This window comes from Oncorhynchus kisutch, linkage group LG22, assembly GCF_002021735.2.
Source record: "Oncorhynchus kisutch isolate 150728-3 linkage group LG22, Okis_V2, whole genome shotgun sequence".
NCBI classification, from domain to species: domain Eukaryota; kingdom Metazoa; phylum Chordata; class Actinopteri; order Salmoniformes; family Salmonidae; genus Oncorhynchus; species Oncorhynchus kisutch.
This window is the reverse complement of record NC_034195.2, coordinates 17,903,295-17,920,101: the sequence shown is the minus strand read 5'-3', so window position 1 is coordinate 17,920,101 and position 16,807 is coordinate 17,903,295. Positions and strand designations below refer to the sequence as shown.

The following is a 16,807-nucleotide window of genomic DNA, read 5'->3' as shown; positions in this document are numbered from 1 at the left end:
GAATGAGTCCGAGGTCTTCCAGCAGTCACGCGCTGCTCACACGCATTTCACATGAGAGGTATCTCCCGTTCCTTTGCTTTTCTGAAGACAAAGGAATTCTCTGGTTGGAATATTATTGAAGTTTTATGTTAAAAACATCCCAAAGATTGACATACATTGTTTGACATGTTTCTACGGACAGTAACGGAACTTTTTGACATTTCATCTGCAACTAAGGAACGCGCTTCATGACTTTGGATTTGTTTACCAAACGTGCTAACAAAAGTAGCTCTTTGGACATAAATGATGGACATTATCGAACAAATCAAACATTTAATGTGGAACTGGGATTCCTGGGAGTGCATTCTGATGAAGATCATCAAAGGTAAGTGAATATTTCTAATGTTATTTCTGATTTCTGTTGACTCCAACATGGCGGATATCTCTATTTGTTTTCTGAGCGCCGTTCTCAGATTATTGCGTGGCTTGCTTTTTCCGTAAAGCTTTTTTAAAATCTGACATTAACCTCTCTAGGGTATGTGGGACGCTAGCGAGTGAGATTGCAGAGTGCCAAATTCAAATACAGAAATACTCATTATAAAAATTCAGTAAAGATACAACTATTTTACATTGGTTTAAAGATGAACTTCTTGTGAATCCAACCCTGGTGTCAGATTTCAAAAATGCTTTACGGTGAAAGCGTACCTTACAATTCTTTGAGAACATAGCCCAGCAGACAAATCATTACAAACAGTAACCAGTAAAGTAGAAGAGTTACACAAGTCAGAAATAGAGATACAATTAATCCCTTACCTTTGATGATCTTCATATGGTGGCACTCAGAAGACATTAATTTATTCAATAAATGTTCCTTTTGTTCGATAAAATCTTTCTTTATATCCAAAAACCACTTTGTTCGCGCATTTTCTTCAATAATCCACAGGCTCAAACACAGTCACAACAGGCATACAAAAAATCCAAATGGTATCTGTAAAGTTCATAGAAACATCAAACGATGTTTATATTCAATACTCAGGTTGTTTTTAGCCTAAATAATCTATAATATTTGAACCAGACAATAACGTCGTCAATATAAAGGTAAACAAGAAAGGCACTCTCTCTGGTCGCACGCATGAAAAAGCTCTGTGACACGGCAGGGTCCACTCATTCAGACTGCTCTTACTCCCTCATTTTTCAGAATACAAGCCTGAAACAATTTCTAAAGACTGTTGACCTGACCTTGATCTAGTGGGAGGCATAGGAACTGCAATTTGAGTCCTAAGTCAATGGATACTGTAATGGCATTGAATAAAAAACTATGGGGGAAAAATCCTACTTCCTGAATGGATTTTTCTCAGGTTTTCGCCTGCCAAATCAGTTCTGTTATACTCACAAACATTATTTTAGCCGTTTTGGAAACTGTAAAGTGTGTTCTATCCAAATCTACTAATTATATGCATATCCTATCCTCTCAGCCTGAGTAGAAAGCTGTTTAATTTGAGCATGCTTTTCATCCAAAATTCCAAATGCTGCCGCCTACCCTAGAGAAGTTAAGGAGAAGTGTATCTATATTTCCATGTCTAACAATTGTATTTTCATCAACATTTATAATGAGTATTTCTGTACAATGATGTGGCTCTCTGCAATATCACCGGATGTTTTTGGAACTAGTGAACATAACGCGCCAATGTATACTGAGATTTTTTATATAAATATGCACTTTATCGAACAAAACATTGTGTAGCAATGTCCTATGAGTGTCATCTGATGAAGATCATCAAAGGTTAGTGATTCATTGTATCTCTATTTGTGTTTTTTGTGACTCCTCTGGCTGGAAAAATGGCTGTGTTTTTCTGTGGCTTGGCTCTGACCTAACATAACCGTTTGTGGTGCTTTCGATGTAAAGCCTATTTGAAATCGGACACTTTGGTGGGATTAACAACAAGATTACATTTAAAATGGTATAAAATACATGTATGTTTGGGGAATTTTAATTATGAGATTTCTGTTGTTTGAATTTGGCGCTCTCCACTTTCACTGGCTGTTGTCATATCATTAACGGGATTGCAGCCCTAAGATTTTTAAAAACATGTCCAAGACCACAAAATCTCCCAAATTCGATCCTTTACGGAATGTATTTGTTCCCTCCAGACCTTGCCAATGTAAGCTTCAAAAAGCATTCTACTACAATTAGAGGAGTAGCAGTGTTTGTAGTCTGCATATTCCTGCCATGTCCTGGAAAAGGTGAGCGGTTCTGTCCCGTTCTCTCCCAGACAGAGACGACAGGCAAATAGCACCCGGTTTTATTTGCCAGGAGCTGGCCATCCCAAGGATCACATTGACTCTGAACATACACAGAAGCCCACAGCTGCATTTACAAAGATAATCCTTATTGTGGTGACATTTAGAAACATAGAGACACTGAATAAACATGATGATGACGATGACGAGGATGATGGTGCAGAGCTAAAAAAAGGAATGAGATTTTTCACCAAATAATGCCAGGCTGAGGTTGTGAAACAGAGAAGAGTTGTCTCTGTCAGAGCACGGTGTTGTACTGACAGACTGTAAGCTGTTTGCCACGTACTGGTTGAGGTTTGGAAAGGTCTGATTCCAGATCTGTGCCTAAGGCCAACTTCTACTTAGCGCTGAGAAAATGTCCAGGTGATCAGCTCACCCGCTGGGTTTACCCTGGTCAATGATGTGATTCAAACATTTATCACGCTGGTTCACTGTTTGTCTCCATCCTCCCTCAGGCGCTGTGGCGGTGCTATGTAGCAGAGAAACCAGAAGGCTGTCCTGCCACCTGGAAAATGTACGTCCTCACCGGAGACTACATCCCTACCATGAATTCTGAAAACGACAGCCCAAACCTCAGAAACAAGGTAAAAACTGCATTACTTCTTCAGTTATTAAAAATAAAAATACAGTAGATGTATACACACATTATGTACCGTTAACCCTGTTCAGAGAAAAGCAACAGTTAGCCTCTGCATTCCACCGATGCACTCTAGCTGCTTCGTCAATCAACAGCTAATATATCGGATCAACCCGTCACTCGGAGCACATGCATCCCATCTCAATTTCCAGAGATGACAGAAAGAGAGCTGCCCTAAAAGCTGTTTAGTGGGGATATGAGCCGTCCATCTGGCTGAAAGACCTAGTATTATCCCCTTCGACAATGTGATTTTTAACTTAACTACATTAGCTGTGTGGTGGTGCTTAGGGCATGGAACTGACTGTGAAAGAACAAGTTAAGCACCCCATCCACTCCCTTTCCCCAGGCAGCAGCCCCCACCCACACCACATACCCCCTACCCCTCGAGGCCTGAGCCAGTGAGCCACCAGGATGACTCCAGGCCTTTGTCTCCCCACACAAAGACACAGTCAGTTGAGATGATGTCACCGCTGCCTTTCTCATGGGAGTAAACCTTTGTGTTGGTAGAACAACAACAAAAAAATCTTTGTTTAGCATTGAACCCACACATATTAGGGAGAGTGAAGGCTGCTTCCGTCCCTTTCTGTTTCTGTATGTGACTTTTCTCCTTCTCTCTCGCTCTCCTCTATCCCTCTCCCCTCTGTTCCTAATGAGTCATTCAGAATTCAGGCACATTCTGGTATTTGGACAGGACTGTGGGCGAGTCAATGGCAGGAGACTGTGTGTCTGTCACTGAGTAAAAATCATTCCGTTTCTATAAAGCAGTCAGTCTATAAAGCTTGTTCTGGGAGACGGAGTGGAGCACAATGAAGGTCCGGAGGCATTCAGAGACTCAAAGAGCTTTGACCTCCGCTAAACCTGCACAGATTAGAAGACATGGCCTAAGTCACCACGCTATAAGTGCAGGTAGCTTTGACCAACCAATTGAAATGTCAGAAATGTATTATCTGAAGAGGTTTTAAGTGTGCACGAATCATTGCTTACAAAGCAAATACTGGGGCATCAGCATTACGAATGGTTATGCAGTGCAGCATCAATGTTTACTGGGCAGCACATGCAATGTCAGCAATAGCAAATGAGGTGATAGTGCTAAAACAACTCTAAGTGCAACCCAAAAAAACATATCATACGGACATAGTGATAGGCCACATGCAACCCTTACCTGTTTATTCCCACAGGACCAGGAGTGGCCACGTAAACCTGACCAGTGAAACTCCTGGCCCTAATGACCGATGCTGAGTTTTGTGTTCCGGACAGTCCCGGTGATGCTCTTCTCGTGTCTCTGTCTTCAGAGCAAGCGCCCCAAGAGGAAACTGAAGATGGTCCGTGACAACGGCTCCCTGACCATCCCTGGAGAGAAGAGGATGTATATTCCTCAGCTCACCTTCGACCACATTGAGGATGAAGACGAGAAGAAAGAGGTCCCCTTGTTTCTGGAAGAACAGCCAGGTAACTGGACAGTACTGGATGGAACAGGTTTCTTTACAGTTGGTCATGTTACAGATGCTCCTAATGTTTGGCTTAAAGTGAAGGTAGATTACACTGGAAACAGATGTCATTTCAACGTCTAGTTTTGATTCACATTTGGTTGAGTTATCAACTAACATGAATTTGACATGACATCAACAACACAAAATGTTGCAAGGTCACTGGAAGTAGGTTAAAAGCTGGGTGGGAAAAAACATGAAATTCCCTTACTAAATGTCCCTTGCAGACATTTAGTAAATATAATCAGTTTTCCACGTTAATTCAATGTTATCACATAGATTTTTATTGCTGAAATGATGTGGAAACAACATTGATTCAACCAGTTTTTGCCCAGTTGGATACTGCCATAATGATAGTGGCGATTTTTACATTAATTGCACTATAACAATGAGAAACAGTGCCCACAAACTGTTAGGTCCTACATAAAGCTGTCCCAACAGCAGAAATGATTTTCAGCACCATGCATTGAATCCTTACCACTGTTACACCTGAAAAGGATTTGCCAGTAGATTGCCGACTTGATGCATGATGATGACTGCTTGTCTAGCTAATAATTTGAAAGTATGATGTTGACATGATCAGTCCAGTCAAAGCTACAGTAGATAACGTGATTTACAAATTGACATGTGACACGTAGTAATACCAAAATAACATGCAAAACTGCTAAACAGGTTCTGCCCCACCTGCCTTGAATGACTCGTCGCCACTACATACTGGGCATATCTGAACACATTTTCTATAAAGTGATAGAGGAAGTAACAAGCTCATTGATATTAGAATGTGTAACATATTGTGGTTTATTTTAAGAGGAACACACACACTTACTTAAACCAGAATATAAAATACTAGAGCTTTTTGGTATTTTTGGTATTTTATTAGGATCCCCATGAATTGTTGCACAAGCAGCAGCTACTCTTCCTGGGGTCCACACAAAACATGAAATAATACAGAACATTAATAGACAACTCAAGGACAACTCAAGAACAACTCAAGGACAGAACTACATATGTTTAAAGGCACACGTAGTCTACATGTCAATACATACACACAAACTATTTGGGCAAATAGGGGAGAGGTATTGTGCCTCGAAGTGTTGCTTTATCCGTTTTTTTAAAACCAGGTTTACTGTTTATTTGAGCAATATGAGATGGAAGGAAGTTCCATGCAATAAGGGCTCTATATAATACTGTACACTTTCTTGAATTTGTTCTGGATTTGGGGACTGTGAAAAGACCCCTGGTGGCATGTCTGGTGGGGTAAGTGTGTGTGTCAGTGCTGTGTGTAAGGTGACTATGCAAACGATTTGGGATTTTCAACACATTCATGTTTCTTATAAAAAGAAGGATGCAGTCAGTCTCTCCTCAACTCTTAGCCAAGAGAGACTGGCATGCATAGTATTTATATCAGCCCTCTGATTACAGTGAAGAGCAAGATGTGGCGCTTTGTTCTGGGCCAGCTGCAGCTTAACTTTCCTTGCAGGCACTCGATCACACGACTGGCCATTAATCAAGATTAGACAAAACTAAAGCCTGCGTAACTTGCTTTGTGGAGTGTGGTGTCAAAAAAGCAGAGCGTCCCTTTATTATGGACAGACCTCTCCCCATCTTTACAACCATTGAATCTATATGTTTTGACCATGACAGTTTACAATCTAAGGAAACAGCAAGTAATTTAGTCTCCTCAACTTGTTCAACAGAAACACCATTCATTACCAGATTCAGCTTTGTACCAAATACAATGCTCTTAGTTTTAGAGATGTTCAGGACCAGTTTATTAAATTGTAAGTAACAGTGAATGTGTTTAAATGTACAGTACAGGATGTCATGTGCATTGGACATGACACAGTAAAGATTTGAAGAATGCTCTGACTCAGCATGCCTATCGATGGTAAGGTTCTGAGTGGTTGGATTTGGTGAGTGAGTGGTGTGATTCTCTCTCTTCCCCCATAGAGGGAGAGAAGAGGGATGGGGGACGGGGACGGGGACGGGGACGGGGGACGGGGGGTGAAGCTGGTACAGGGCTTGAATGTCAGTCAGTCAGAGAGAGGAACAGGGGCCCTGGGATAGAAAGACAGACACAAGATGGCTGCCATGTGGCTGGGTTAGGCTCCAGCACCAACAAGGACAGGCCAGGCCAGATGAAAGTCATTAGAGTCACTGGTGATTAGAGTTCCTGTATACTGTACAAGTGCTTTACTGCTCCACTTGTCCGCATCACTGGCATCAGACACTCGCACTTTGATTGATTTTACCTGAAGAAAATGACAGAAAGTACTTCAAAATAGATGTTGCGGCAAGAGTCAGTCAGAAAGCTAGTGTTTTGTGTTGAATCAATGGTAAAATTCCCGCAGATGTTGCATTCAGTTACTTAGTATTCACCTTACTGATGTTGCTAACTAGACCGTTGCACCATGTAACGGGGGCGGGGGGGGGGGGGGCTTTCTGTGTAAACCCCCGCCAAATGAATCGTCCCGGTCTGGAGGTTAAGAAGTGTGCTTTAGGAGTTTTTCCTGTCAAAGCACATAATCATGAAAGGAGGGAGAGGGATATTAACACAGAACGTAACCAGCAGAGGAAGGAGATATGGGCGAAAATGCTAACTCGTTTGGTGCTTAATTGGAGGGATGTAACGGTAGATAATGAACAGGAACATATGCCTTACTGCCTTTGAACTTTAGAGGGGGGGGAAAAAACATATTTGTCAAGTTGCATGTATTTTGAGGCTAGTTAGTGGAGCCAAGACTTTTAAAAGGCGGTCTGTTGATGTCATAAAGACATTTAAGTAGCCATGCTCACCATACTCTCAACAGCATGTTGTCACGAAGGATAATGTTTAAATTCCAGGCAGCATGGTGTGCTTTCTGCTGATTACAGTGTATAAAAACAGACATCTGCAGATTCAACTGTCTCTGGAGATCGTGGGTGTTTAAAAAGGTTCTTATCCTGCGGAAACAAACTGTTAACAGTTTTCTTGTTGATGAAAAGTGTTGTTAGAACAGCAATGACATTGCACTCGCTTATATTAAGAGTTGGTTGATGCTGAAATCTAAGTTTATCGTATGTTTTCAGACCTCAAAAGTGGTCTAGTGTTGAGATGAGTCAACGGCCTGGGTAGCCTAGTGTTTAGAGCGTTGGACTAGTAACCGAAAGGTTGCAAGATTGAATCCCCGAGCTGACAAGGTAAAGAATCTGTCGTTCGGCCCCTGAACAAGGCAGTAAACCCACTGTTCCGAGGCCATCATTGAAAATAAGAATTTGTTCTTAACTGACATGCCTAGTTAAATAAAGGTAAAAATAATTGTAAGAATCCCATGCCATTGGTTGTGTTGATTTTGATTCCTTTATGTACAGTATGTCAAATTAAGGTAGTGGTTTTTGAGGACATCATTTTGAGAAGTTCTTTCTTTTCCTCCTCAGTCATCACCCGGATGCTCAGACAAACAGGTGAGCCCTCACCTCTCTACACTCAGACACCATCTCCTACTTGACCCCATGACCTCCAGTCTTCGTGACGCACTTCAGTTCCAACTCACACCGTTTCAGGCTCAATCCTTTGTCCCTTTAAGAGATCCTCTGTGTTAATCATTATTTATTTTCTCCCCATGACCTAGACAGTATTTTAATTAGACTGGAGTTTGTCACCAACCGGAGCAAACTGGAAGCCAGCAGAGAGACAGATGCAGGCAGGCCCTGGACTCCCTCCTCTCCTCTCTACCAGCCTAGCCTGGGTGTTTTCTTTTCTGTCTGTCCTGCCAACACCAGTCGGGGTGAGGGCTGGGTCAGGGGCCGGGGGACTCACCGGGGAACAGGGGGGACTGGGAGGGAGGTTGGGGTGATAAGCGGACATTGTGGAGCTCCAGTGGTCAGAATTAAACTGGGCATTGTTTGATTTAGTCAACGTCCGGCTTATCACTCCACTTATCTGTCTGGCCCTCTGGCCCGGCTGCCGTCTGTGAGAATCTCCATTTTCAATGGGGCGCTCTCTTTCCAGGCTGTCACTCTCTCTCCCTCTCTCGTTCTTTGTCTCTCTCTCTCTCTCTGTCTGTCACTCTCTCTGTCTCGCTCTTTCTGCCCACCCCCACCATCTCTCGCTCTCTGGCCCCTGCTTGTTTTCATTCTCTGGTGCTCCTAACCCAGTGTGTTTGCTCTGACAGGGCCAGATATTAATAAGCCTGCAGTGTTTTTGTAGCAGATAAGCCCGCTCGCGTCCCCGGTCCCACTGAATGAGAGAGAAGTGGAGGAGCTGCACAGTACCCCCTGTCCTTAACTTTCCCTCTCTCTCTCCCCCTTTCTCTCTCTCACTATTTCTCCTTCTGTCTCTATCTGTGTCTCTCTACCTCTCCCCCCTCTCTCTCTGTCTACCGCTCCCGCTCTTTCTCCCTCTCTCTCTTCTCTATCTCTGCCCCCCCCCCCCTCTCTCACTCTTCTTTCTGTTTGAGTGGGTCTAAAGTAACAGTGTAGCCGAAGCATCCGGGCTGAACAATGTTAAACTGATGGTAAAGGTCCAGAGGGTTCAGTTGCCTTTGCTTTGGTTGGAGTGCTCACCCAGTTCCTGGAACCCCGTTTTTTTCCATTCTTTATTCTTTATGAAACTATGCTGACTGTTGGACTGTAGCTAGTTCCCTACAAACCTTCACTGTGTGATGGTTTTTAGCTGCACAAACAAACTCTAGAGGTTCGAAAGCGATGTTACCAATCACCATCTTCACAGACTAAAATAACCTCTTCTTGGTGTGATGATACCATTCAATGACATGCTGTATACTTGATTGACTAGTCACCATATCTTCTTCCACTGTCTTTGTTCCACCTGTTTCTCACTCCTTTTCCTTCCTTCCTTCCTTCCTTCCTTCCTTCCTTCCTTCCTTCCTTCCTTCCTTCCTTCCTTCCTTCCTTCCTTCCTTCCTTCCTTCCTTCCTTCCTTCCTTCCTTCCTTCCTTCCTTTATTTCTTTATTTCTTATTGTTCTTCTTGACTCCAGGCGTTCAGCACTCATGGTCCTCTTTCAATCTGAGCTGTCCTGCCTCTCCAGGTAGACACTTCCCTAATGACTATCCTTTACTTTTTCAATTAGCCTATTTTCTTCTTACTTAGTAAATCGGAAGCGGAGTTGAACTGAATCCTTGATTATATCATCAAGACTCTTGTGTTGTCTCCCACAGTTAAGAAAAAACTGGACGGCTCTTCCATGGACATCTCCCGGACGAACAGGTTGTGTGATGACATGGCCTATGTCAGCGAGGACATCCCTTTAACCGTGGTGAAAGACACAGCACAGTGAGTACCTAACTACCCCTCCATCCGTCACTCATTACAGTACATCTGCCTGCCGTTCATCAACCCTACAGCCATTGTATTGTACCCATGCTCTTTGTCCTTATTCATTTATTAATCCATACCATAGACACCTCCCTGCCTCTTACACAGGCCCATCCGTAATCTGTATGGTAGAAAGCCTGTTGATAGGCCAAAGAGCCCTCCCTGTCAATGTAGAGCTGCTCTGTTAAATGGCCTCTTGAGTGCTTGAAACCCTGGTTGTTACCACGGTATAGAACGGATTAACCCTGAGTTGGAGAAAACAGTCCCGTTTGTTTGTGACATGTTTGTAAGGTGACTGGTTGGCTAGTTGCTATAGTGCCTTCGAGAAAGTATTCACACCCCTTGACTTTTTACACATTTTGTTATATTACAAAGTGGGGGGGGGATGAATTGTCATTTTTGTCAACGATCTACACACAATACTTTGTTATGTCAAATTGGAATAAACATTTGTAAAAAAATATATTTTAGGAAAAATAAAACACATATATATCTTCATTAGATAAGTATTCAACAACCTGAGTCAATGCATGTTAGGATCACCTTTGGCAGTAATTTCAGCTGAGTCTTTCTGGGTAAGTCTCTAAGAGCTTTGCACACCTGGATTATACACTATTTGCACATTCTTCATTCAATAATTCTTCAAGCTCTGTCAAGTTGGTCGTTGAACATTGCTAGACAGCCATTTTCATGTCTTGCCATAGATTATCAAGCTGATTTAAGTCAAAACTTTAACTACGCCACTCAGGAACATTCAATGTAATCTTGGTAAGCAACTCCAGTGTATATTTGGCCTTGTGTTTAATGCTATTGTCCTGCTGAAGGTACATTTGTCTCCCAGTGTCTGTTGGAAAGCAGGCTGAACCAGGTTTTCCTCTAGAATTTTGCCTGTGCTTAACTCTATTCAGTTTATTTTCATTTAAAAACAACGACCTAGTCCTTGCCGATGACAAGCATACCCATAATATAATGCAGCCATGCTTGAAAATATGAATAGTGGTACTCAGTGACGTGCTGTGTTGGATTTGCCCCAAGCATAACACTTTTTATTCAGGACATAAAGTTAATTTCTTTGCCAAATTATTTGCTGTTTTACTTTAGTGCCTTATTTCAAGCAGGATACATGTTTTAGAATATTTTTATTCTGTACAAGCTTCCTTCTTTTCACTCTGTCAGTGAAGTTAGTATTGTGGAGTAACTACAATTTTGTTGATCCAGCCTCAGTCTTCTCCCATCATAGCCATTAAACTCTGTAACTGTTTTAAAATCGCCATTGGCCTCATGGTGAAATCCCTGAGCGGTTTCCTTCCTCTCCAGCAACTGGGTTAAGAAGGACGCCTGGATCGTTGTAGTGACTGGGTGTATTGATACACCATCTAAAGTGTAATTAATAAATTCACCATGCTCAAAGGTCTATTCAATGTCTGCTTTTTTAACAATCTACCAATAGATGCTCCTTTTTGCCAGGCATTTATAAACCTCCCTGGTATTTGTGGTTGAATCTGTGTTTGAAATTCACTGCTAGACTGAGGGACCTTACAGATAATTGTATGTGTGGGTTACAGAGATAAGGTAGTCATTTAAAGTGGAACTGACCGCAATTTAACTATTTTGCAGATATGAAACAAACTGAAATCATAATATCAGTCAAAAATATACAATTCACAGTTTGTGCTACAAAACCAACATTATAAGAGGTGGATGCAGTTCAATGCATTATTCATATAATTCCCCAATACATTTCTTAATAGACCAAAAAGTATTGCTATCACGTTTTAAATCACAGCTGGCCTGGTACATTATTTGATGCCTCCATTCGGGATGCACTGTTTCAGTTTCAATTATTCAATATTTTGGACAAAAACTGATTAATGTAACTAAGGCTGGGAATGTCAATACAATCAAACTGGCAAGGGCAATGATCACAAGTCAGTTATAACGTTGCTAATATGCTAGCATATCTATTTTTGTAGCAAGCTAAAAACACGGAGCCTAACGTTAGCTAGCTATAGCTGCTAGGAGGATGTCATGTCATTGGAGGAGTGGGTGAGTGACTGAGTCTTTCCCTCATATTGTTTTTCGGTGGCTACACAGCTAGAAATGCAGGTGTCATTTGGTTATCTAGCAAGAAATGTGAATCGCTTTGCTAGCTATGATGAACTTGAACAACTGTTATAGTTAGCATATCTCTTGTGTATGCAAATTCACGCTATCTACTCCGATTTCAGAGCGCAGAATAACTGATGAATTTATGAACGCGCAAGCTAGCCAACTTTAGCCAGTTAGTTAAATTGTGTGTGCTTGGTTGGGACAAGTATGCTTTGCCAGGCAAGCTGCAGGAGGACGAGCAGGCTGCTTACTATTCCCCATCGTTTATCAGTGCAATTTTGACTGCCATCGAGCTGAAAATTTTTGAGAGGGTTTATCTAATTTTCCTTCGTTAGATTTTAGCTCATCTTGCTCTGGCTAGCATTAGCTGTTGATCTTGTTGATGTGCATATAGAGAAATATAGCGTACCTTTTATGGTTGTTTAATCAATAGGACTGTAAAGTTCTCAAATGTAAGAAGTCTCCTGTAGTCTTTACATATTTGCAGAAATCCATTTAGGTGTATTTTGTGGCTTTTGCCGAATGCGTTCTAATGATCTAAAGTCGCGCTGTTGTAACTAACTGCCTGTAAACACACAGTCCAGTTCAAGGTGAATGATGGCAAGTCTGTGTGGTATATGGCTTGTTTGTATGTGGGCCTACTGTAGCTCTGATTGTCTATAGCGCACTACTCTGTGTAGACTCTGGTCCTGGATGAGACATGTTTTTTATTAGGTTTTATTTAGTGATTGTCAAAACGCACGGCCGCTTTCCCATTGCATATTCTTCCTGGGGTGTATATGAACATATTTGAATAAGATTTCATGTTGCTAAAATGCTGTCAGTTCCACTTTAAAAATCATGTTAAACACTATTATTGCACACAGAGTGATTTCATGCAAAGTATTATGTGACTTGTTAAGCCAATTTTACTCCTGAACTTATTTAGCCTTGACATAACAAAAGGGTTGAATACTTATTAACTCAAGACATTTCCTCTTCAAAATTGTAATGAATCGAAAAACGTAATTCCACTTTGACATTGTGGGGTATTGTGTGTAGGCCAGTGACAAAACAATCTCAATTGAATACATTTTATATTCAGGCTGTAACACAACAACATGTGAAAAAAGTCAAGGGGTGTGAACACATTCTGAAGGCACTGTACCTGGATTGTTCAATATTTGCCCATTCTTCAAGCTCTGTCAAGTTGGTTGTTGATAATTTCTAAACAGCCAATTTCAAGTTCTGCTATAGATTTTCAAGCCAATTTAAGTCAAATCTGTAACCACTCAGGAACATTCAACGTTGTCTTGATAAACACTTAGTGCCTTATTGCAAACAGGAAGCATGTTTTGGAATACTTTTTTTCTGTACAGGCTTCCTTCTTTTCACTCTGTTATTTAGGTTAGTATTGTGGAGTAACTACAATGTTATTGATCCATCTTCAGTTTTCTCCTATCACAGCCATTCATCTCTGTAACTGTTGGTTTCCTTCCTCTCTGGCAACTAAGTTAGGAAGGACACCTGTATCTTTGTAGTGACTGGGTGTATTGATACACGATCAAAAGCGTAATTGGGATATTCAGTGTCTGCTTTTTTTTACCCATCTACCAATATGTTCCCTTCTTTGTGAGGCAATTGGAAAACCTCCCTGGTCTTTGTGCTTGAATTTGTGCTTGAAATTCATGACGGAGTGACCTTACAGATAATTGAATGTGTGTGCAGTAGCGGTGTGTCGGTAAAATCACCAGGGAAACCATGCCAGGACAAGAAAGCCATATATGTTGTGATAATTGCATTGTTAGCTCTATAAACTGTTAGTACAATCATATGCCTTGACACCGTGATATATAGGCGTAAGGCCGAGACAATAAGAATACACAGTGGCAGAATAAATTCAACCACACCAGTTGTTTTTTCAAAAAGCCGGAGAGCAACATCTGTCCGGGGAAGTCCACAAAACACATTGCATTTAAAAAATAGATGTGTGACCTAGAGCACGGTCAAACAAATCAATGTTTACGACATATTCAAACCACTTAACAACTATTGATTTAGAATCAAGGAAAACAGGTGCTGCCTCCACTATTCCAGCACCATTTCAACTTCAACATTTCAACATCATCAAATCACCTATGCTTAGTCTAATACAGTTACTGAAAAAACGAAAAGATACAAAAAACGATTTAGTCCAATAAACGTAAGCTAAATATGACGTGGCTGTCCTTGTTCTGATTTCTCGTGTGTGTGTGTGGGTTGTGTGTGCGTGGGTGTCTACTTGTAGAGAAAAAGCCAATGTCATCCTTTTTCATGTTGCCTAAATGGTCTATGACTCTGTCATACTCTACAGTGCATGCTTGAAGTTTTTGTTGTCCTAGGCTACCTGGGTAAAATGCTTGCTTGCTAGCCTAACTTCCATTCTGAGGCAACAATGTGCCAGGCCGGCTAGTTAACATTAGCCTACTACATCTAGCTACATATTGAACTTAAGCCAGGGGCACAATGTATGAATTTATGGTTGGATCAGAATTATAAATTATAATCATTGGTTAGTTTGGAGAAATAAGTTAAACCACACAAATCCCTATCTCCAGGACAACAACACAACGAGATGCGACAAACAATTCAATGACATTTGGCTTCTGATGTGGAGGTGACCCAGAACCCAATGACCACTCTGACAGAACTACAGAGTTCCTTGGCTGAGATGGGAGAACCTCCCAGAAGGACAACAGTCTCTACAGCACTTCACCAATCTGTGCTTTATGGGAAGTGACCAGACGGAAGCCACTCCTGAGAAAAAGGCACATGACAGCACGCCTGGAGTTTGCAAACAGACACGTGGAACACTCGGAGGGTATAAGGCAATATATTCTGTGGTCTGATGAGAGAAAAATAGAACTCTTTGGCCTGAATGCAAAGCTCTATGTCTGGAGAAAACCAGCCACAGCTCATCACCTGTCTAAAACTATCCCGTGAAGCATAGTGGTGGCAACATCAGGCTATGGGAATGATTTTCAGTCGCAGGGACTGGTATACTGGCAAGGATAGAGGGAACAGTGAATGGAGCCTTAATGAGAATCTGCTTCAGAGTGAAAATGACCTTAGACTGGGAACGAAGATGTACGTTCCAACAGGAAAATGACTCCAAGCACACAGCCAAAGCAATGCTGGAATGGCTTAAGAACAAGAATGCGAAAGTCTTTGAGTGGCCCAGCTAAAGCCCAGATTTAAATCCCATTGAACATATGTGGAAATAATTGAAGATTGCTGTTCACCGCCACTTCCCATCTAACTTAACAGAGCTTGAGAAAATCCGAATGGGAGAAAATCCCCAAATCTAAATGTGCAAAGCTAATACAGACATACCCTAGACAACTCAAATCTGTAATTGCTGCCAAAGGTGCTTTTTTTCAGGGGTGTGAATACTTTTGTCAATGAGATATTTCTGTATTTTATTTTCAAAAAATGTTCAGTAATTTCTAAAGACATGTTTTAATATGGGGTATTGTGTGTAGATAGGTGAGAAATCATATATTTAATTCATGTTGAATTCAGGCTATAACATAACAAAATGTGGAATATAAGTCAAGGGGTAACTACTTTCACTGCCAATGATTGTTCTTTTTGTTGTTTATCGGAGACCAACACCCAGAGGCAAACCTATTTTGCAACTTCACACTGTCAACTGTCACTTGACATATTGACATTGAGAGAGAGAAGAGCTGCAGAGTGGCAAGACCTTGCACTGTCAGAGAGAGTGTCAACATTGCCGTTTGGCCAAAGGTGCTGCTGTGGTGCCATTGTCTCAAATGGGATGAAAATACATTCGAATGGATCAAATCCTCAAATCATCAACAAGTTTCTATGGGGTTGGCAGTTATTTCTCTACAGGACAGAAGAAGTGGAGTGTCAGACATCTTAACAATAAGCAAGGCAACCCAGTTTTGGTGATTTCTTGTATTTCATCACAATCAATCAATCGCAGCATGTTTTTGGACAAATTTTAGCCGTTTTTGCCTGATTAAGTACAATACCATTGGACGTTAATGTTGAAAGTTATATTTATATTTCTAAAACTTAAGTTGGAAATGATGCTATCGCTGCTTCCTGTTGACAAGACATTTTGATAACTAGCCCAATGTCAAAACACAGTTTTAACGTGTCCAAATCAATAGCCAATATACAGAAACAGTTTGTGATATATTGAAAACCTAAACATAAATGTCTATCTCCACACACACGTGCAACAATAGTAATCATATTACTTGTATTTTTTTTAAACGAGCACCTTATAAACTGCAAAAGTACCAAAAACCATTGGCAAACAAATCAAAGATAGGGAGGAAATCAGCTTGTATGCAGTGCTGAAACTAACACAACTAAAATTATATATATTTTTACATCAGTGGTTAGAGGACAACCTGCAGGACACAGTCAGCTACATTTTGGAGTGATGCATTTTAATTTGGGGGTGGCCAAAACGGAAAGGGAAATGCTACACTTCTTTGTCAATCCCTCATATCGATATCAGCTTGACATCAATAGAATGAGAGGGGGGAGTCAGGTTGCACTTTCAAAGTTGCACTCCTGAAGAACCACATGGAATCTGGGAATATATGTAACCAGCTACATTTTGGGTTGTTGCGTTTTGTTTGAAGTGGGTCACCAATGCAGAAAGCTATTTTCTTAATCACTCATATTGACATCACGTTGAAATCAATAGAAAGGGGGAAAATGTGGGTTGTATGCACTGTTTAAACATTTATTATACAAATACCACACAGGGGGGGAGCATGCACTCAAGGCCTGTCATTTAACTACTGTACTGTCTGATTGTGTATGACTGTGTATCGTGTCCCTTCAGAATAATGCATGCAGTCATCCATCAGAATGTGACGGTACATCTGTCTTGGTGCCCTCCATTGGATAAAGTGACCTGGCTGCTATATCATGCCTGCTGACTTAAGGCATGGACAGACCGGTATGATTGT

The 16,807-nt window shown here is 41.2% G+C and overlaps 1 protein-coding gene across 1 annotated transcript in view; it reads left to right on the top strand.

Annotated features, from left to right (window-relative positions):
- Positions 1–9,704, top strand: part of LOC109867675 (potassium voltage-gated channel subfamily KQT member 1) — a 37,832-nt gene extending 28,128 nt beyond the window's left edge. The window contains exons 9-12 of the mRNA XM_031801893.1: positions 2,736–2,864; positions 4,210–4,366; positions 7,822–7,848; positions 9,566–9,704. Of these exons, the coding sequence (XP_031657753.1) occupies positions 2,736–2,864; positions 4,210–4,366; positions 7,822–7,848; positions 9,566–9,684 (432 nt within the window). The 3' untranslated portion in view covers positions 9,685–9,704. The remainder of the gene's footprint in view (positions 1–2,735; positions 2,865–4,209; positions 4,367–7,821; positions 7,849–9,565) is intronic.
- Positions 9,705–16,807: the final 7,103 nt, after the last annotated feature.